The 22,027-nt window shown below is 39.9% G+C and overlaps 1 protein-coding gene across 10 annotated transcripts in view; it reads right to left on the minus strand.

The window, feature by feature from the left end:
- The window catches only part of TNRC6A (trinucleotide repeat containing adaptor 6A), an 83,887-nt gene that overhangs the window by 3,921 nt on the left and 57,939 nt on the right, over positions 1-22,027 (minus strand). For 3 of the 10 annotated variants that reach the window (XM_035339059.1, XM_035339055.1, XM_035339060.1), the window contains 18 exons: positions 19,448-19,495; positions 13,554-16,142; positions 12,592-12,756; positions 12,070-12,245; positions 11,796-11,876; positions 10,786-10,837; positions 9,243-9,385; positions 8,756-8,902; positions 8,445-8,582; positions 8,090-8,218; positions 7,904-7,981; positions 7,435-7,645; positions 6,772-6,804; positions 3,937-4,068; positions 1,709-1,867; positions 1,190-1,330; positions 559-666; positions 149-370 (listed from right to left, as the gene is read on the minus strand). In XM_035339059.1, the coding sequence (XP_035194950.1) occupies positions 149-370; positions 559-666; positions 1,190-1,330; positions 1,709-1,867; positions 3,937-4,068; positions 6,772-6,804; positions 7,435-7,645; positions 7,904-7,981; positions 8,090-8,218; positions 8,445-8,582; positions 8,756-8,902; positions 9,243-9,385; positions 10,786-10,837; positions 11,796-11,876; positions 12,070-12,245; positions 12,592-12,756; positions 13,554-16,142; positions 19,448-19,495 (4,752 nt within the window). The remainder of the gene's footprint in view (positions 1-148; positions 371-558; positions 667-1,189; positions 1,331-1,708; positions 1,868-3,936; positions 4,069-6,771; positions 6,805-7,434; positions 7,646-7,903; positions 7,982-8,089; positions 8,219-8,444; positions 8,583-8,755; positions 8,903-9,242; positions 9,386-10,785; positions 10,838-11,795; positions 11,877-12,069; positions 12,246-12,591; positions 12,757-13,553; positions 16,143-19,447; positions 19,496-22,027) is intronic. The other 7 variants (XM_035339063.1, XM_035339058.1, XM_035339056.1 and 4 more) reach the window with 6 other exon arrangements.

Consider the following 22,027-nt stretch of genomic DNA (forward strand, 5'->3'; position numbering starts at 1 on the left):
GTTTTTGCTTTTGGCAAGACAAATAGTACAGAAGTTAGCTAATAATGACAAAACTGTTATCCAGCCAAGTGTATGGGAGACTCCCTAGCTTAATAACAAAACAAACCAACAAAGAAAAAAAAAAGAGAAAAACATACAACATCCTTACCAGGGGTATATCTGGCATCAGAATTTCCCCATCCTCCACCCAAACGAAGGGAATTATCCCAAGTGGACAAAGGTGGTTTCTGGCCTGTTAGCCCTGGAGGTGGGCGGGACGGAGCAGTGATGCTTTTAGGTGGCAAAGGGACCTTCCACAGCTCATGAGCCAGAGAGGTGTTAGTGACTGATCCAGGAGACCATGTTGATTTGGAATCACTGTTTCTGGCTACTGAAAGACACAAAGACAACCATGATCACTACACTGCTGAACTTTCATCTTGCTATAAATAAAAGCTGCTACATTTGAGTAAAATCAACATCTGAGTTACCTCCGAGACCCCAGGACTACTTTTTTTGACATGTAGCATATGCTCCAAGCAAGAAATGGCAGCTCAGAGCAATATGAGCAGACATTACCTGAAGTGCTTTGTGCTGTACTGCTGAGGGAAACATTGTAGTTGGAGGCACGAATGGATGACCAGGCACTAGTTGAAGGCAGCGTGGTGTTCAAAGATGAGGATGACCCTATAATAAAAACAGAAATCAGTCACAGTGCAGTGTATCAAAAATGCAAAGAAATTAAAAGGCGTAACTTAGAGTCCAGACTGAGCACGTCTGCAGAGTCAGATGAGGGACCTTCTCCACTCTTAGTCCTAATTTTGAAGTAAAAGTAAGTGGTGGCGAGCACACTCAACATTAGGAAGCACCCTACACTCACTGCAAGCTAAGCTGGTTATGTTATTGCAGTGGCTAGATTGCCAAAGCTTGCTTCCCTGCTTTCATACACGCCGCCTCTCAGTGCACAGGAGGATTACATCAGAAGGCACATCAGCAGCGTTTGCTCACTAACTACATTCTTGAAATAACTGCTGTGCTGCATCAAGTAGCAGTGCCCGATCCAAAGATGAGCTTTTTAGCCATGAAACTCACAATACAAAAGATAAACACAGAGATGAGAAAGCAGCAAACACATTTCCAAGTAAATCATCTGTGTGACTGAAAAAAGATAGCTACACAATTAACTGGAAAATGTATCATCTGTACATACCACTGTTCCTGTCCCTGAGGTGGTCAACTTCCCGCACAGTATTAATTGAAAGATTGTTTATGACACTGCCAGGAGTGACGTAAGGGTCAGTTTCAGGGTCGATGTTTGGATAACCTTTCCATGGCTCACCAGGACGAAATTCTAGGAATAGAGATTCAGATTTTTTTTTTTTTTTTTAAACAAACAACAACACAAAATAGTTGTCTAAGCAATACCTCTCTTAAGAGACGTCTTAAAATACTACATCGTTTAAGTATTTAATTTGAGTCCTCACTGTCTTCATTTCTGGCTTGTTTTTTTTTTTTGTCCCATCTCACCAGGGTGAAATTCTAAAGCAGGGACATACACTGCTTTGCACAACAGAACTACTACTTTTTATTTCTTTCTGCTAAAAACACATCCTAAGTGTTTTTTTGCAGGTTGTTTCCCTGCCCATCCACATGTAATGACCAAGGAACCCAGAAGAAACACTGCTGAAGAGTAAGAGCCATGAGAACGGTGAGCATCGGTGGTGCGTACCTGGTGGCCAGTTAACACTGCTAGAGCCATTAGGCGATTTGGCACGGGGCCAGCCATCCCCAATAGATCCAGGAGGACTGGCTGGTGAATTACTGCTGTTCATAAAGTCATATGGAACAAATGGAGACTCTTCCAGCCTAAAACCACTTGAAATAGCACCTAAATAATAAAAATAAAAAAGCCAATTATTTTCTATAGACAATTTTGTACATAAACTGTAATTACAGATATACACAATTAAAAATATGCCCATGTAAAGCATTCGTAAAAACATAGCGGAACACACAGTCCTCTTAGGATGAGAGGTTACACAAGAAGTCATAGAGGTGTATATAGTCTAAAATGAAAGGTCCCTGAATAACTCCGGAGAAAACCCTAAGAATACAAGCCCACAGAACCCTCTCAGTAGAGCAGTATACTTATTACAGTTAGCTAGAAGATTTATTCAAGAGGATAAGACCATTCTGTGAGACCCCAGCTAGATAACAGGTAAACATGTTTCATGATGGGAGGCTCTTGGAAGAAGTAGCTACAAAACCTTTAAGACGTTTAGGTACTGCAAAGCTCTGTAAATTCTACTCATATTTCTGGGAAGAAAAGAAAAAAAAAATTAACCAGTAGCAGAGCAAGAAACAAAAGCACTATTGCCCTGGTTTTGGCTAGCATAGAGCTAGTTTTCCTCCTAGTAACTGCTGTGGTGCTGTGCTTTGGATTTAGGATGAGAATAACGTTGATACCACACTGATGTTTTAACTGTTGCAGAGCAGTGCTTACACCAAGCCCAGGACTTCCCAGCTTCTCGCTCTGTCCTGCCAGCAGGCAGGCTGGGGATGCAGCAGGAGCTGGGAGGGGACAGACCCAGGACAGCTGACCCCAGCTGGCCAAAGGGGTATTCCATCCCATATGGGTATTCGACTCCCCTGCTCGGGGATAGTGTAGGCATGGTTCAGCGGGTGGCAAGCAATTGCAGTGTGCATCACTTGTTTTGTACACATCATTAGCAGTAGTACTACTGCCACTACTATTATTTTTATTTTCATTTATTTTCTGTCCTAATGAACTGTCTACCTCAGCCCACAAGCTTTCATTTCACTTTTTTTCGATTCTGTCCCCCATCCCACAGGGCTGGAGGAGGGAGAGCAAACGGCTGAGTGCTGGTTTAACCCAGCTGGCAGCTGAGCACTACAGCTATACACAATCTGTTTGATTTAATGCTAACACCACAAGGAGAAGTTTAAAAGTTGCATATTCCTCCAGAACTGTAGAATATCTTTCTTTTTGCCATCTAGTAACTTTTACTAGCGCTTCAGTACAACGTAGAGTTCAAATGATCAAATTTGTTACATTGCTGTAGTTGTAGGTAATGTTTTCTGAACAGCATCAACACTTTTGACTCCTGTGGGTAACAATCAGATGAAGTTTAGAACAAGCAAGTGCAGTAGCAGGATGTCTCCACTAGATGTTCAAGGCAGCAAGCCATTTCATAGCATTAGAACAGCTGACAATGCTAAAAATACCCAAACAATCTGAAGACTAAACGGTAATAGGAGACTAGAGATGTTTTACAGCTATCTTTAGACACAGAGCCCTTGCGCTAGAGACTCAGATTGTAACTGGATGAAATGTCAAGCAACTGAAACAGTTGAAATGTCATATGAATCCTGATCACTGGAACGAAATATAAAGCAACCAAATCTGCCTCCTCTAAAACAAAGTACACTTGGTACACATGGTACTATTCTATTCCTTCTACACTCTCCCCATTTTTAGAATGCAAATACATTCATAACTGAAATCTATAACTAAAAGGTATCAGAAATTACCAGAATGTGTGCACACACAATTAAATTGCCATAAAACACCTTAAGACCAGCACAGTGGGGTTGGGGGTTGTGTTGTAGCTAGAATATCCTGAAGCTTTTGTTTTGAAAATATATGAAGCATTCCAATCCAGATTAATGTAAACCTAGCAGCAATATTCACACTAAGTCTTCAGCATGAATCCTCCACAGTGTTTCTACTACTCTCATCACAAGGTCACTTCTGTAAGTACAAACACTCAAGAAAGCTATGGGCTGCTGTAGAAGACAAGCAGCAAGTTTGTCAGAGACAATGCAATACAAATTGACACCTGCAAGCAACACAAATATTACAACTGCAAGTGTAAATATGCAAACAGAGCACGTGGAAGTCTGATGCTTTCAAAGTTAATGACGTATTTAACATACCATGTTTGCTGGAGTTTTGATCTAATGATGTGTTCACAGAAATGCTGTCTACTGTAGTCCATTTCCTCAGGCGAGATTGTGGCTCTTTAATACTGCTCATATCCATGTTTACATTCAAGTTTGAGTTCATTCCTAAAAAACACATATAGCTTATGACAGACAGACAAAATGCCTTTTTTCCACCAATTACAACTATTGTCCTAATCAACATTTAAGAGCATATTTCTATGGTTATTTCATGCTTCTAAGTCTGTTAGAGAAACATTATAGCACTTAATACAGTGAACTTAAAACAGACAGAAGCTAAGCTAAGCAATGCAAAGCACTCCAAAGTTCTCAGTGGATGTCTTAATGCAAAAAAAATCAGTGGAAGAAGCCATTGAAGAAAAAAAATATAAACATCTTAATGTGGCATTTCTAATATCAGTCTAGCATCAGCCTAACAATTCAACTCACCTGTACAAAGTGAAAGTACTGTACCTTGAGGAACTGGGCTCAGTACTAACAGACACCTCTTTCCCAGCAGGAGGGTGTGTCTGTATTCATCCCTGTTCTGCGAAAATTAGGTATTGGTATTTATTGGCAGTTACAAATCTCACCCCCATTCTTATTCAACAGGACACCTTAGCAGCTTCTGAACCACACTCAACACAGATGCATAAGCACTTTGCAGAGAAGTTCATAGGTAATACAACCACCTCCAGCAACATTTATTTATCCTGTTTGCACTGAGTATTAAAACCTCACTAAGAGAAAAATACAGCTTGGCTTTACCTTTTCTAAGCTGTTGTCTGTATTTCAGAATGTTTATCGACTAGAGAATCAACCTATTTGTTGCCAACCTAAAGCAGTCCAAGTATCTGTGAGGATCAACTACCTGGGGCTCGAACACACCCTCACTTTTGACTGTGACATGCCTGCACTCTGTTACCAATTAGGGATTGCCAGGTCTGTAAAAATCCCTAATTCACAAATCACAGCTGGCTACATTTCTAACCCTTCAGATCTATTTACTTAATTTCTGAAAATAAAGCATGACATTTTAACTTTGAGCAAGAGACACAGGGAATTTCTGACATCTTTACTAGAAATAACTTGATTCAGAACTGGAAACTGGTGCTTAATTCTGTTCCCAAATCAATAGTCACTATCATACAGAAGCTTCCTCCCTCAAAGAACAAGGGGGTGTTGATGCCAGAAAAGCAACCTTTTGTAAAGTGTCAAAGAAAACACCTTGTAACGGGCATGCCAAGTTTTAGGAAGTATCATAGAATCACAGAATGGTTTGGGTTGGAAGGGACCTTAAAGATCATCCATTTTCAACCCCTCAGACAAACGCAGGGCACCTTCCAAGCCCCATCCAATCTGGCCTTGAAAATAAATAGAACAACTATTAACCGCTGAAATGGGGTGAGAAGTCCAAGCACTGATTTCTAACACCTCTCCCTCTGTTGTCAGTATAGTAACCCATGCACAAGAACCTTTCTATCAACTCCAAAGAAGCTTGCAGAAGACCTCTAAAAAGACTGGAAAGATCACAAGCTGGCAAATAGGCACATCTAGCTGATAAGATTAATTCCAGCCCCTCGATATGCACAGATCCATGGCCATAGCTCCATATTTGAAATCTGCACTGAGGTATGAACATCAGTGTCTGGACATAACCTGTAATTCAGTCTTCCCAAAAGCCATTTGCCATATCTGACTGTGGAAGACTTCATATTCCTCAGCTATCTTTACCATTTGGCAGAACAAGGTACTTTTAATATCCAAGATTCTTAACTTCTGTAAATGAATTAGGATGTGACTGCAGCACTGGTTAACTGGAGAGAAAGAACACAAACAACTGCCCCAAATCTCTGCTTCCGATGAGCAAAGATCTAGAGAATCTTGACAAATCTGGTTACCCAGGAAACAAACAGGAGACCCAGCCATGAAAGCAGGGACACCCTGATGCTAACGTTAGGACATGGAGAAAATAATATACCCATGAGATTTTCAGGAAGACAACCTGGCAAATCCAGCTCCTTCTCACATGACTACGTTACTATATGCACTTGGAGGATGATACCAATACTCGTCTTGGCTCAATTTTTCACAGAAGGGTGAAGAAATTCCAGGAACCTGGTATTTCTACCCTCAAGCCTTTTATTTGAGGACTGTGTGGCTCCATTTGGTCATATAACTACACAGTGCTACACCAAAAGGATCCCAAAGCATTCTTACACGTACTGAGGGTTCTTGGAATGTAGCAATGATGAAGGTGAGAAAAAGGCTGCTTACCAATGTTTTAAGACATTTCAAACCAAGAAATAATATCTCTAATGGAAACAACAGGAATCTAATAGAGACAGGATGCAAATCCTCAGTAAGAAGTTTGTCAAGAAAGTTAAATATTCCTTTTGTTAGAACTACAAGCGCCTCTAATAGCTAAGCAAACTTCATGTTTATGCCTTGCACTTTGAATGAAAGCAGTAGAGAGATCTTGATGCCAATCATCAGCAGCAACCATAAAGCGACAGCCTGGACTTAAGACTGGCCACAAGCAAAATTCCACTGTGCCACATGCAATGCAACAGCATGGCTCGCACCGACCCACCGGCTCCGTAACACCACCTATAAGCACAAGGATTTCAGCAGCAGTCTCTATTAAACTTTTCTACAAAGGGCAATGAGAATGCAGAGGAAGTCAGCCCAACAGAACTGAAAGGATTAGAAGATTATAGAAGAAAAGCAAACAGAAAAAGAGGAAAAATAGGGGCAAGTGGTATACAGTTTTACTAAGTATAAGATAGCACAAAAAAGGGACCTAAAATAAGGAGAAAATATACAAGCCTGGAATTTCTGAAGTAGAAATTGGACAGAAGCCTGGAAATGTAGGGAGAAAGAAACAGGAGATATTTGTATTTATAAGTTTCCAGACATTTTGCCTGAAATGAGACACAACCATTCTTTAAAAATGCAGAGCATTTTAGCATAAAAATGCTAAAAGCCTTCTCTTCTGTTCAAAAGCACTAGGAAGTAAATTAACATTTTTTTTCTACCTATGCAATTCCAGATTAATTTAAAACTTTCTTAAAATTCAAAGAAATGAGACCACTTCAACAGATTCTTTGTAGGGCTTCCACTTCTAAAAGTCCTCTAGCGTTAGTCCTTAGGAATTGCAGTTGCAGAAGGACTAGGTCATCTTTGGGACCCACAGAATAAGAAAGAAATAAGAGGAGACAGACATTCTATAAGAACATAAAACATTTTGCACTGAAAGAGGCAATAATTTCTGGAAATTAGTATACTTGTGAAAAAAGTTACTTGGTGAACACAAAGGTAACTTGGATGAGTCCCATAAAGAATTACTACTACTGTTACAATGGAAAATACTAACAGGATTGCAACCGCTATTGTTTGCAGAGGAGGAAGACTCCAGGCAAAGTTAAAAGGAAGGCTGTGTCCTGTGTCACGAAAGCACTGACTGTATGAAATTACCATGGAGAAACCCACCTATAGGGAAGCTGCTGAATGAATTTATTGGTGATGGCCCTTTCTGTAGCTCAGGAGTAGTATGGGGTATGACATTCTCAAGGAAAGATTTCATGGTGGGTTGATGGAGTGACTGCTGTTGAGACGGCGGAGTTTGCTGCTTCATTAACAGGTTTGGATCAAGCTGACGGGACTGTTGCATCATCTGTTGCTGCATACTAAGAGATCGACCCTTAAAAAAACAAAGCAGTTACAATATAAGTAGTCAAAAGCTTTTCCACATTTAAAGAAAGATAATGAAATGCATTTCTGTTCTGTGCATCTTGGCACAGCAAAAATCCAGCATTAAGCTAAAGTGTATTCTTTTAACGGTTGTTAAAATCCTATTCATTCTTGCACACTTTTTATATAGCTTGTAACGAAAAATACAGCTTAGGACGAACAACAGTTTTTAAAGATTATTTGAAAAGTTAATAATAAATGTATTTACCTGCTGCTCCTGCTGTTGACGACCACCAGAAGGCATGCTTCTTTGATTCTGCGCTTTTTGCTGCTGAGCCAACAACCGCTAGGAGACAGTGTTTTGGTGTTGTTGTTTTTTTAGAAAAATTTATATCTGAGAAGTTTCTACTTATAGTTTCAAACAGAACACAGAGCATCTACCTTTTTAGCTTACCTGTAACTGGGAGATCTGAGAAAGCTGGTTTAACTGGGACAGTTGATTCAACATGGCTACCTGTTGTGGGCCAAAAAGTGGGCTCAGGCCACCGTTGTTTGGTGCATACTTCAGTAATGATACTGGAACCTGCAGAATGGACCAGCACAAAGAGTGACTGACTAACATGTGCAACTACTTATACAAGATATAGAACATTATCTGTTTAACAGTTGCCTCTTTTTGAAACACTAATTAGGCCAAAGTAGTTTTCAAATATTTACAGAATAAATACCAGCAACACTGATAAATGGCAATTTTTTCTGAAGCAGAATTTTGGTAGTTTATACATAGAAAGTTCTATGTACTCAGTTACCTGAGGGGATAGTAATGGAGGAGGCACTTGAGCACGTGGATTAGGCTGAGATGAATTAAGAGGTTGTGCTGGAGGCTGCTGCATGCTCCTGGGCTGTGCTGCTATATTACCAACACCAAACATACTGGGATTGCCATTCTGGGGAAAAGACAGATGGTTAGTGACAACAAAATACTTCTGCTACTTATCCCACCCCTATACATTTGAATTAGAAGTTAAAAACGTATCAATCACATTAGTAGCTAGGATGTTATAATAAAAGATATTAAATGCTGTCAAGTAACATGCCAAGGATATGCACACAGCCTTACCTGTCTAACAGAATTCAAGTTTTGCATACCCAGCCCTGCTAGGGAGCCAAGGGCTTGGTTAGGTAGTGCACTATTTGAAGGGGGAAGCTTCATGTTTTGATTGGACATAAACTGCATGTTTTGGGACTCGTCTGCTACAATGCCATCCTGATTGGACAGACAAACCAATGCGCAACAACCAGCCAGCAAGCAAGCAGAAGGGAGAAACCATTGCCAGGAACAGAAGGGAAGAGTCACATGACAGTCCAGCATCAGCAGGAAATAGGCAGAAAACAAAAGAGATCAGGTTAGTTATTTGCACTGCTACAGAAAGTGCTTAGTACTATATATCAGTAAGTTAAAAAGAACAAAATATATCTTATGGATCAACAAGAAAGCACTAAGTTTTCTCTCCACTAAATGCAGAAAGCTAAGGAGCACACAGATAATTACTTAGAATGCTGAGTCAAAGAAGTTAAGAATGTTCCCCAGGAAGACACCTACTAACCTTATCAAAGTAAGGACCGCGATCCATGGAAGACTCTTTGGAAATCTGAGGACGAGAACCAGGGCCTTTTCCAACCACACGATTGTAATCTCCAACATTGAGGCCATGCTTATCCATCTCCATTCTCTTATCTTGCAATATCCCTAAGAAAAGGTGAGACATATGATGATGACACTGAAAGATTATTCAGTTTTCCAGATAAACTAGAAATAGGTTTATGCTTATGAAATACCGAATACTGCTTTCAAGCTAGAGACTAATAAAAGAAAGCATCAATTTAGCATTAAGCTGTCTGGGCTTCGCTTAAAAGGAAAGGAAGCACTATGAATCAACAGCTACAGACAACTCAAAACTTGGAATGAGCCAAGTGTCAACATATTTTGCTAGGCTTCACAAAAAATACTATTCTCAGTTTGCTCTTTAAAAACAAGACAAGTATAATTGAGTTTCCAAGTGTTAATGGCACCAAAAAAAAAAAGCAGCACCAAGCACTGTATTGGCTTTGAAGTTGTATCTTTATCTTATTTCCCTCATTTTTATAAGATTTCAGAGGCCTTTTAATTTGATTCAGTTATTGAGTGGGTGGGGGGAAATCACCACCACCAAAAATCTTATTTAGATGAAGACAAAATTTTAAAATATTTGTTTTAATAAAAAGCTAATTGTAAAATTGATCTTCCATTGTTAATGCCACTAGGCAAGTTAGAAGATCAAAATATAAGCAGTAATCAAGCAGTCTCTAATACTTTACTGCAAGCAATGCAAGAGAATTACTTTCCCAACAGTTGTTTTAAATTCAAATTTAAAAAATGAAATAATTTAAACATGAGGTTTTCCATTAATACTTAAATCTAAAATGGAAAAAAACTGGTTATTTGCATAATATAGACTGTGAAAATACCCAATTTTAAACTAGCATTTTAAAAATTGCAACTATAATAAAGGCAATACCACAATCACGTTCCATTAAATATTCTATCACAAATTGTTGTTAAGGTGGTACATCTATGTTTATTTGCTAGAGGAATCATAATGGCAAACAGTTCCAAATAAAAACTACTCAAGTGATTTTGCATTCAAGTATAAATGTATCCCAAATAACTGTTCACTATTAATTTATTTCTTAGAATTGAAAATGTGTTTCCAAGAACAAACCACAATGAGCGTGGTATTCAGAACATTTCTGTTTATGTTTTAGTGAAGTTGTTCAGACAGCAGTCTAGATACTTACGTTAAGAAAAAAAAATGCCCACACCACGAAAACATGATTTCATGCAAGCTCAGTATGTACAAGCTTAGCTTGATGTATGGATGAATATTACTGTAGCAATCAGGTCATTCAGGTATGTAGCAGTATATGCACAATTATTATTATTACTTTTTCTCTACAAGGGCATTCTTTTCCTTTAAGGAAATTCTTTGTTTATGCACACACACATATATAAAGGAAATTACTATAAATATAGTAATTTACAGAATCATATAAGCGAAAAGGGATTGGAATGGAAAGCTATAAAACCTAGCTAGGTTTTCCCTTTCTTACCTCCAGACATGTCCATCTTATTGCTCTGTATGGTTTCTTCTGGTGATTCTCTCTGAAGTAATAAAATGAATCATAATTATTTAATAATAATCTTTTTAAAAGCTAAAACAAATATTTATATATATTATTTCAATTCAAACCTGCAAGAAAAAAAGACATTGAGGTAAATTAGACTGTTTTATAAGCATTTTCTCCCTTTATTTGTTACCCATTGAAAACAGGTATCTTTACCGAAATACACATGTAAAAACAACAGACCCAGGATGAATACCTGGGTAGTGTTTACAACATCGCCTTTCATCAGTAAATAGGTCTTTCTATATTGAGAATGTAAAAAGGGGATCATAGAATCATTAAGGTTTTAAGAGACCTCCAAGATCATCTGGTCCAACCATTCCCTTACCATACCCTCTTGTTGCAAGGGGCCCAAAGCTGAACACAGCACTTGAGGCGTGGCCTCACCAGCACAGAGCACAGGGGGACGAGGGGAATGATCACCTCCCTGCTCCTGCTGGCTGCACTGTTCCTGACACAAGCCAGGATGGCATTGGCCTTCTTGGCCACCTGGGCACACTGCTGGCTCATGTTCAGGCGAGCATCAACCAGCACCCCCGAATCCTTTTCCTCTACACAGCTTTCCAGCCACTCTGCCCCAAGCCTATAGCATTGCATGGGGTTGTTGTGACCAAAGCGCAGGACCCAGCACTGAGCCATGTTGAACCTCATCCCATTGGCCTCTGCCCACCGATCCCTCCTGTCCAGGTCCCTCTGCAGGGCCTCCCTTCCCTCCAGGGGATTGACACTTTCCCCCAACTTGGTGTTGCCTGCAAACTTACTGAGGGTGCAAATTTACATCCTTCCTGACTGAGGAATGGGTGACAGGGAAGGTGAATAGACGTAAAAGAAAAGTACTATGAAAGAGAATGCCAGACAATTAAGCATTTTCATTTTTGTGTATTATAACTAACACTCTAAGACAGCATTACAGATGGGAAAGGTATAATACTTACTGAAAAGCTAAGATTTGTGAATTGCTTAATGAATGGATTGATCCATGTTTCATCTTGCTTATTTCCACCTTTCATTATTCCCTTAAAAATAGAAAGGAATTCCTGTGATACTCAGATATTGCTTACCCCCTACTGCTTAAATTAAACCACAAAACGTTATGAATGAAGATTAAAGCTTAACTGTACACCACTCAGTGCAGCAATCTGTTCTTAGCTTTTATAAGTGACAGCAATGCAAAAGCCTTGACTACCTTCTATGGGAAGTGGTAATTACCTTTGTGGGCATTTTTTTCATATATGGTGGCCAATTTAAAGATGGGTTAGCTTCTTGTGAAGAACTGCTGTTCCACATTCCAATCTCTACATCCTCTTCTTCCTCCCAGCTGGTCTGACGACTGCCAGTCAATGGCATATCATCTCCACACCAACTATCTTGCATAGATTTAGGCCCTGGTTGTGAAAAAAACCCAACACATTAACATTTCAAACAAAACAGAGTTCTCCGTGCAAATCAGCTACTAAGAACAGAAACTAAAAGTGAAGCAGTTATTATTTAACCCTGACAAGCTTCAGATCAACAACAGTCAGGTGGTGAAGGAAAGAAAGGCCAATGAGCAGCTGCTCCGTGACAAAAACACACAAGGATATTAGCATCAGTATTAATCAGCTGCCCTTAACGCAGACAGAAGTTAGCTTTACATTTACTTCAAGACAGAAACCTTCAAAGAAGTAAAGCTTTTAGATAGGTATTTCACCTTTACTATCTATATTGAAAGATGGTGCAAAAAACACTCACCAGGTTTATTTGAAGCCTGTTGACCAAGAGAAGCGTTTCCCCAGCCAGAGGTGCCTCCTGCATCGCTGATGGGTTCTCCCCAGCTAGTACCAGTATCCATGGGCTTACCCCACGCTGAAGTTCCATTATCTACAGTAGTGGCTGGAGTAGAAGGCTCTCCCCAACCTTTTCAAAGCAGTATGAGTTACTGGCATGTTTTTTAATAGGACTTTAAAAGCCACTTAAAAGAATCATGTGCTTTGCCTTTTCTAGACCCATAGCATATAATAAAAAGCAATTAATACACATTTACATTTTGCATGAAGGTAATTATTACAACTGTAAGCTGTTCCGTAAAATATGCAAAAATACAAATTCTGTATGTAAATAATTTCATTTTGATAATAGAAATTTCTAAGATACTAAGTTCCTATGATCTGCCCTTTATATTTAAGTTATTCCTCTTTGCAGCTGAAAAAGACAGCACAAAATACTTTGCATATACCACACAAACTCATCTACAAGTATTATTTACTGTCCCCAAAACTACAAGATTGCAAAGTCTGATCTTGAGCTCATATAACACAACCATCCTTCATTCTGCCTTGTAGTAGCTCAAGTTTTTTTTTTGATTATTTGGCAAAATTAATTTTAAGTCTAAGAATTAAATGAAGAAAACTTTCATTCCGCAAATACTATTTAAAACATTTTCCGTGTTCCCACTCCACAGAATTCCATCAGAGCTGTCTAGCCTTTGTTACCCAAGTTATTTAAAATGAGAACAAAACTTCTGATTTGTATGAAGTTATCAAATGTTTTTTTAAAAAAACAACGCACATAAAAGGAAAAAAAAATAAAAAGGTACTTTCATCGCCACTTTCCCCTTTCCACTTTGAAACTGAAGTATTGTTATATGAAACAAGAACAAGAGAATCGTTTTACAATTAAATGAAAATACAAATTTGCGTAAAAACAAGTCTTACCAGAACCCGAACTGCTCTCCTTGCTAGACATGGCACTTGAAGACAGTAGCTGCTGATGTACCTGTGCTTGCTGGTCTGAACTGCTGCTACTGTTTGGGACATTTTTATTCCACATATTCACATTTTTGTAGTTGTATTTGCTTGGATCACCCCAAGCAGAAGTTCCATCATCAATTTCCATTTTGCGGCGTATTGATTCAGGGGACGGCTCCTCCCAGCCAGTGGGTTCCTCCTCCTTTGCTGGGGCTGGCATCGGTCCACCCAGCCAGCCTGACCCCGGTGGTTTACTGGTGGCAGATGGTGCTCCCCAAGATCCAACATCTTGTTTGTTCCATTCCGGAGAGTTGACTGGCTTTGAGGAATCCCCCCAACCTTGAGGCTGACTGGATTTAGGAGGGTCTCCCCAGCCCTGGTTCTGATTAGACTTTGCAGGCTCATCCCATCCTGAAGAATTATTCGGGTTTGTATTACTACCTCCCCAAGTAACAGAATTTGATTTACCTGGCTCATTCCAGCCAGATACTGATCTGTCACTGTCGCTACCTCCTGAACTAGATTTCTTAGCCTCACCCCAATGGTTACCTCTTGAATTTTCACCCCAGCCATCACTGGCAGAAACTGCCCAACCCTGGCTGGCCTTTTGCCCATCGACCCATCCCTGTTTGATCTTCTGTGTGTCATTCCAAGATGACTTTTCTTCTTTGCCACTTCCCCATGATTGATTGCTCTTGACCATTACTGTAGCAGCAGAATCCTCTTCCCACCCCCCTTGGCTATTTGACCCTTTGGAGTCTCCCCACCTTGTAGCAGACTTTGGATCTCCCCACCCTGATACAGATGAGGTATCATTATTATTAGGGCTAGGTCTATCCACACACCCCCCTGAGCTGGAAGTCTGTGTCACAGAGCCTCCCCAGGCCTCTGTCCCATTGTCAGTTTTTCTTTCACCTCTTGGTGATGTTTCGGTATCCCAGGCAGTGTTCTGTTTGATTGGAGTCTGTCCCCAACCAGAGTTGGAAAGGACACGCGGATCTAAGTCAGTTCTGTTCACTATGCTTTGGAGTAATGCATGCTGGTCAACTTTTCTTCTCTCTCGATTCTGTCCTTCTGTAGTAACTCTATCTTCATGGCATCCAGTGCTCTCTGTACTACCTTCACTGTCCCCCGTACCTGTTTTGGCCCATGAGCTGTTCTGCTCAGTTATCTGAGACACAGCAGAACTCTGGCTGTTAAGGTCATCCTCTTCAGTAGATTTCCATCCGTTTGTAAACTTCCTGGCATTTCCATTTACACTTTCATTGGAATGCTGATTACTAGGCAGTTTACTCCATTCACCATTTGAAATGTTAGTGCCAGTGTTTTGTGCAGGGTTGCCCCATCCTCTTCTACTTCCGCCAGCACTTGCACCATTTCCACTTCCCCATGGCATATTCTGGGAGGTGACTGTCCCTGCTTCCCACACCCCTCCTCCTTTATTCCCATTGATTTGAAAGTTAGTGCTGCCAGGCCCACTAATGCCCGACTGCATTAGAGTTGCATTCACAGTGTCACCATTAGCTTGGCTGTTCGGGCCTGAACATTTGTCTCCAGAGTAATTAGAACCATAGGCACCCCATGTAGTACCATAAGATCCACCATTTTTCGCCTCACCATTGCTAAGGTGAGAAATGGAAGTGCCATTTGTAACTGGAGAGGCCTGAATCTGAGAATGATTCATTGTGCTCACACGCCAGGCCCCATGCCCTGTATTATTAGGCAGTTCGTTAATCTGCACTGAACCAGCAGAGTTTGGTAAACTAGAGGTCATAAAGTTAGTAGTGTTATTTGGTCCATTCATTTCAGTGTTAAGGTTTTGAGGTTGCCCACTGAATGAAACCTTCCTTGTACCATTTACTTCAGAATCACAATTTTCCTGAAGGCTTCCCCAGGAACCATGGGCTGAACCACCCACTTTAGAGTTAATACTCTGACTGTTAGATATCTGACCTATGGTACTGCACTGAATATTTGTGCCAGAATTACCACTCCCTACAGACCCTTTCAGGGCATGTCCATTGTTCTCCAATACAGGCCAGGCACCATGGTTGCCATTTGAATTCAAAGTGCTTGGATTTAACCCTCCATTTGATGAAGAGTTTATGGTGCCCCAAGCATTCATTCTATTGTTGCTACTTTCAGATTTGCTGTCAGGAGCATCCACAGAAACTTGACATGTGCTTATTATGGTCCCATGGGATAAACCCCATGGTCCATTAATACTTCCATTGCCCACATTATTGCTGTTGCTACCAACCACAAACTTATTTTGAGAACCATGTCCAATGCCATTTCGAATGCCATCATTTTCACCACCTGTGCTCCCTGAAGCCATTATAACGAGGTTTCTCTCTGACCCAGAGCTAGAGGCAGAGTCAGTGTCCATACATTCTGATGTCAGCTCTGGGTCACTGCCAGTGATTGATGGCCATGCTTCTTTGTCAGAGCCGTCTACAATAACTTTATCCCAGTTTGTGCTGGAGTCACTGTTTGAAGAGACTGGTCCCCAGTGAGAATTTTCATAATGGGATCCTAGACCACTGTGGTTCAGATCTAAAGATAAGGAAAGTCCAAGAACAGTATTATAAATATAGCATTGTTACTTCATTGAACAGAAGACAAGAACTTACAAAGATACTAAGCCAAGAATTACCTTACTTACTTTAACACTACTGAACATGACAGAAAAAAACTACAGCACAGCTGCTTAGAACACTGCCATACATCTAACCTAGAACAATTTGCACTAGGTACGTGAAGTGGCATTTTCTCAAAGCATGGTAACACAGTTCTTTTTTTTTCCCCAGAGAAAGGTTTTGTTTTATTTTAATACTCTGTATTACCACATATGATATTTTATTAAAAAACATACATGTTTAAAATCGAAGAGATTCTGAAAGGCAGGAATCTGAACAGGATATTAAACTGACCTAGCAGTAGCAAATGCTATGTGCCAATAGCTGGAGAAAAACACAACATTAAAAAGATATTATTATTTAAGATTTCTTAAATTCAAGTTATCTTCTTTCATACAACAATCAAACACAAAACTCACAAGACCAATCTGAAGTTTTGCTGCTGCAGAATCACAGATTAAGTGTAGTAGCTGAACTACTGCTTCATTTTCATTTATGAAAGAATTACTGTTTCTTATTCAATTAATAGGCTGATTACATCCAGTAATAAGGAAGAAATACATCTCAATTCACTTACAAACTTTTCATGGTTAAATACATACACCATGAAGTATTTGCTATAAAACTAAGTGTCGCAAATTTTCAAATTTCATTTCATATTTCTAAAGCTTTATCAAAGAGATTTTTTTTTCCAAATTGTTAAATCAAAACAAGGATGCAGCAGAAGACGAAACTATAAAAGTACGAAGCATGTGGGAAAACATTAATGAAGAGGGCAACAGAACAAAACAAAACCTGTCAGTGCAATTTTTTTTTCAGTATTTCCCCTGAACTGAAAGAACAGTAGCAAGTCACACTTGGCTGCCCATTAAAACACTGTTTTTTTTTTTGTTTGTTTGTTTTTTTTAATAATAAAGACATCTACTTTTCTCAGTAATGTTTCCCCTTACTTAAAAAAGAAGGTTTTGTGCTCCTATTCATTCTTATTTAATGACTGGATTTGCATAGCACATGTCTCACATCTGACTGGAGAAGGCTGTGGTCACACCAGCTGAATACCTGTATGAAGTTGTACCCGTCCGTGGTGACAGACAGAGCTCACAGTAACGAAATGCCCCGATTACACATCATTAGTCTTCTCAAAAGCTGTTTATACAACATCGAGGGACCGGCTGCTTTTAAAATACAGTGCTAATTTATAAGCCTCACGTGTTTCCTAGAAACACGTTTTAATTGTCAAGTCTGAAGGGAAGCTGGCAGTCTCTCCAGTTTCTCCCTTCTGCTACAGGGAACGCCAGTTCTGCACAAGAACTGCAGCCCCCAAACGCCGATGTACACCAACCCCATACATACAAGTAGTAACAAGTAACTGAGCGTCAACCAAAATAAAGTCTCAACTACCACCTACCTAAAGGTTAAAACATACCAGATATCATTTTTGGCAATACCTCAGCTCTAAAACTGGCATGAACCAGTTCTCCGTACTCTGACTCCACCACCGAAAGGGCGGATGAGGTTTATCACATCTCAACATGACTGATGGGTTTGAGGAAAAGCGTTAAGTTATGGAGCTTTAAAGAGATCTTGATTCAGTGCTTGTCTCAAAAAGACTTTGAGACAGGTGAGAGAATTACTTCTTTCATCTGGGATGAGAGAAGCTTAAGAAAGTCTAAACAATCAGAAAAGTTTCATGTGATAATTGCAGCACAAGAAACAAGGATGCTGGCAGAAGAATTTGGAATAGAGAAGTGGAAAAGATTCATGGCAGCTAGAAATAGGGCTGCAGTGGTTAGAAAAGACTGGCAGCTCCATGGTCTCGAAAAGAGAACCATACAGCATCCTTGGGAGAGCACAGTCTAGAAGCTGCCCACTAACATGTCACTAAAAATGCTGCAGTATCTGAGCAGCTGCCCAATGAAATCCAAGATTTCAAATTCTCAACGATATTTTATAAAGTGACATTTAACCTACATTAAAAAAAATAAGCAGAGTTCTCTGCATTCTCACGAACAAGAGAAGCACTGGTATTAAAAACTGTCCTACCAAGACAAAAATCCTGATTACATAAGCATTACCCCAGTAACACAGTCGATGGAAAACAGCATGAGAGTATACAGATGGCAAGCAAGCCAGAGTGAAATGGCAAACAAACCCTAATTTGCACAGCAAGAGAATACATAGAAAGAAAACTTGTATTTATTAAAATTCTTTTATACCAATTTAGATGCAATGTACAGTGTTAACGAGCACAGTACACAAACACTGTATAATTATTCATTTCTAGTCATCCAGCCTCTTATCCTATTACCTATAAAAACTACCTTGACTAACAATCTTTCTCCTGGACACAAGTATGGATTAGGGATTTCCCACAAGACACGGTTCAGAAATGTTCCTTATTCAAATCTCCACAACCACAGACTCCTGAGATAAAACATACAAATACTGACCAAGCTATTATTTCTGAATTTTCATATCTGACAAATACCACCAAAAAAAAAAAAAAGCCACCTCAAAACTGCACCCTCTGCACCAGCACAGCCTTTGGCCCTTTGCTGCACTGGGCACAGCACCCACGCAGCACCGCTGTGAGCTGCAACTCGCTGATCCACTGAAAATAATTAACCCTCAGGGTCTGCCATCACCCCAAAAAGCTGAACCGACTCATGGAGGGGATGAACGTGGCAGGAGGGAAGAGGGCAGGAGATGAGCAACGCCGTTTGGGAGCAGTGTTTGGGGTAGCCTGGACAGGCAGTAGGAGACTTCACAGTCTCATCTAGCAAATAAGGCACACAGCTCCATGCCCCAGGTACATGCAAGTCCTGCATGAACTTGGCGTTCAAAATCGGAAGGCCCCCAGACTGGGATTGTGATCACTTATTTCCTCCCCAGTGCTGTGAAACGCCTGATATAAAATTCAAGCTTACACAGATTATTCACTTTAATAACATCCAGATGCAATTCTACATGTAAGCATAAAGGACAATGTTTTAGAGCTAAGCTGCCACATAGTCTAGGCTTCAAACTTTTTTTGGTATGAATTCTGACATTTCAGAAAATTAAAAATGTTTATCTAAGTGTAATATGATATGGCACACAAAGTATACTGAAGTCAGACATTCGCACGACACATGCTATTCAAAGACATAACTGCGTGAAACATGTAACTACTACAAACACACACAGTGTGAAAAAGGTGAGATTTAAATAGCTATGCATCACCTGACTGGTTAGGGGAGTGGCTCACCAAGTCCCGAATGGGAGGCATGCCTACAAAAAAAAAAAGCAAGAAAATTACAGGAGTGTTACTTAAGTAAACTAGGCTTTTGAGATCAGTCCCCAGACCACTCATTACTTTTAAATCATTTATCAGCACCCCGTTTTCAGAAAAATACCTCTCGAGAGCTTTCTCTCAATCTTATTAACAGTGCTAATGTCAAGCAAGTCCTGAATCACCTTGCCTACAGCTCTGAACACAGCCGAAGGAGAGACTGATAGCAAATCTAACTTCCTACCTGCAGGCCTAGGGTTACTCTTTTTGCTGCTGTTTGTTTTCAGTAATTTTGCTGCTTTTACTAAGTATTTCCACTGCTAGCTAGATTTTATACACTTGGCATTTAATTAGCCAATTAAAAATGCCCTTATTTTTAAAAGTTTTGTTTATATAAAGAAAAGGAAAGGAAAAAACAACAAAACCCCTTAAGTTACATGAAGATTATTTTTTTCCAAGGGCTCCGGTTGCAACTGCTCAACTGCAAGATGCATAAGAATAAAGGAAGAGTGACTCATGTCAGTGAAGGAATCAAAGCAACTCAGCAACTGGACAGAAGCCAGGATCCTGACGGCTCTCTTGTGTTTTCTTATATCCCACATTTGTAAGTAATTACTGCTAGTAAATATTTTAGTTCACTATATAAATCACCGTATTGTGGAATAACCACCTGGCTATTCGGATGTGTTACAAAACATAAAGGCAAAAAAGCATACCAAGGTAGCATTCAAGACCTTCCTTTCATGTAAAGTTTACACGTGGGGAAAAAATTCAGTAAAGCAAACACCTGAATTTGGTATGAAAATGTTCTGGTGAAGAGCTACTCATGTAGATTTCTTAAAATAACCACGTTGGTACAAGATGTATCTCCTTCCATAAGCTTCACGCTGAAGATGATTGTCCACATGAAAAACAAAGAGGTATTTTTTTTGCCCATTAAACAAACTGTAAAGTTAGTAGTACTTGTGTTCCCTGGCTTTTGTAAAGCACCTACCCGACATTATAACCACAGCTGGAACTCAGGAGATCCTACTCCAGGTGTCAGAGAATGACAGACAAACAACTGGAGCCTTTACTGATTTCAGCCATTCAGTCTAACATTTTGCAGCTACAGTATTTCTTTTAGCCCACATATACATATTGATTCTATTATTCATTAAATATTACTTTAAAAGTCATAAACCTAATCATCTTCAAAGATATACTGTTAACACAGAATCATTAAGGTTGGGAGAGACCTTAAGATCACCTGGTCCAACCATCCCCCTACCACCAATGTCACCCACTAAACCATGTCCCTAAGCACCAGGTCCAACCTTTCCTAGAATGCCCCAGGGACGCCCCCACTTCCCTGGGCAACCCGTCCCAATGCCTGACTGCTCTTTCTGAGAATAAACGTCTCCTCGTTTCCAACCTGAATCTCCCCAGCACAACCTGAGGCCATTTCCTCACACCCTAAAGACATAAGACATGTCCTTAAGGTATAAAATCTCTTAATCCAAATGGCCTGTCCATGGATGTTCTTTCAAATTGAATAGATCTAAGGATGTGTCACATTTCATGAGATTTTTTTATAACTTGAGGTAACAAGGAGAGTACCTTGAAGCTGCTGTTGAAAGCTAAAAGAGGAACTATGGAGAACGAACAAAGCTAGGGCAAGTAACAACACTATTTCCTTTCAGTTACAAAGATATCAAAGCACATTAAGTAGTCTTGCATGCTGCTGGACTATGGTCACCTCAACATTATTTCACAATTAATTCAATAGACAAGATCCTGAAACCATTACAGAATGTTTCCCTTTACAGTCATCTTCCCTACACATCTCAATGTACTAACCCCCAAAACATCCACAACAGACATTATTCCTCATAATAGCAGAGGAAAGAACTTCCAAGCACACAGATATATGGCACAGAAAGAAAAAGGCCTCCCTGCCCTACGCTTGTCAACTCTGACTAATCCACCCTGCATGTACAGGAATGCCCCGAGTACAACGCGTAATCAAAAAAGGATCTGCCATCGCCGTGACTGACAGGACCTACAAACAATCCAGTACGATATAACTGCCGTAAGATGGGAAAGTAATTTGGCCAGCCTGCCTCTCTCCTAAAAGACTCTTATGACCTTTTAGTTACCAGTTGGACACACAGATCTATTAGCCAAATAATTAACTCATTATTCAAAGAGCAGAACTACTGCCAGTAACGCAGCTGCCCCTCAGACACTCAATACGTCGCGGCACAGGAACATACCGCCATCTGCTAGCCCAAAGACTGCCCAGCCACACTAGCACAAAATTGAGCAAGTCTGGGAAGAATGTGATACACAAATGGGAATCCAACCAGTTAGATACCAGGCTGTGGTTCACAAGAGAAGTTAAATGGAGGAAAGTACACTAAAAAATCCTCTGGATGCAATTGAGAAGTTTGATAGGCTATATAAAGAGTTACACTTTTGAAATTAGTTTACATGGGAACTTTTATTTAAATCACTACTTCCTACCATACAATTTGACCAATGGAGGACAT

This window comes from Oxyura jamaicensis, chromosome 14 (genome assembly GCF_011077185.1).
Source record: "Oxyura jamaicensis isolate SHBP4307 breed ruddy duck chromosome 14, BPBGC_Ojam_1.0, whole genome shotgun sequence".
NCBI classification, from domain to species: domain Eukaryota; kingdom Metazoa; phylum Chordata; class Aves; order Anseriformes; family Anatidae; genus Oxyura; species Oxyura jamaicensis.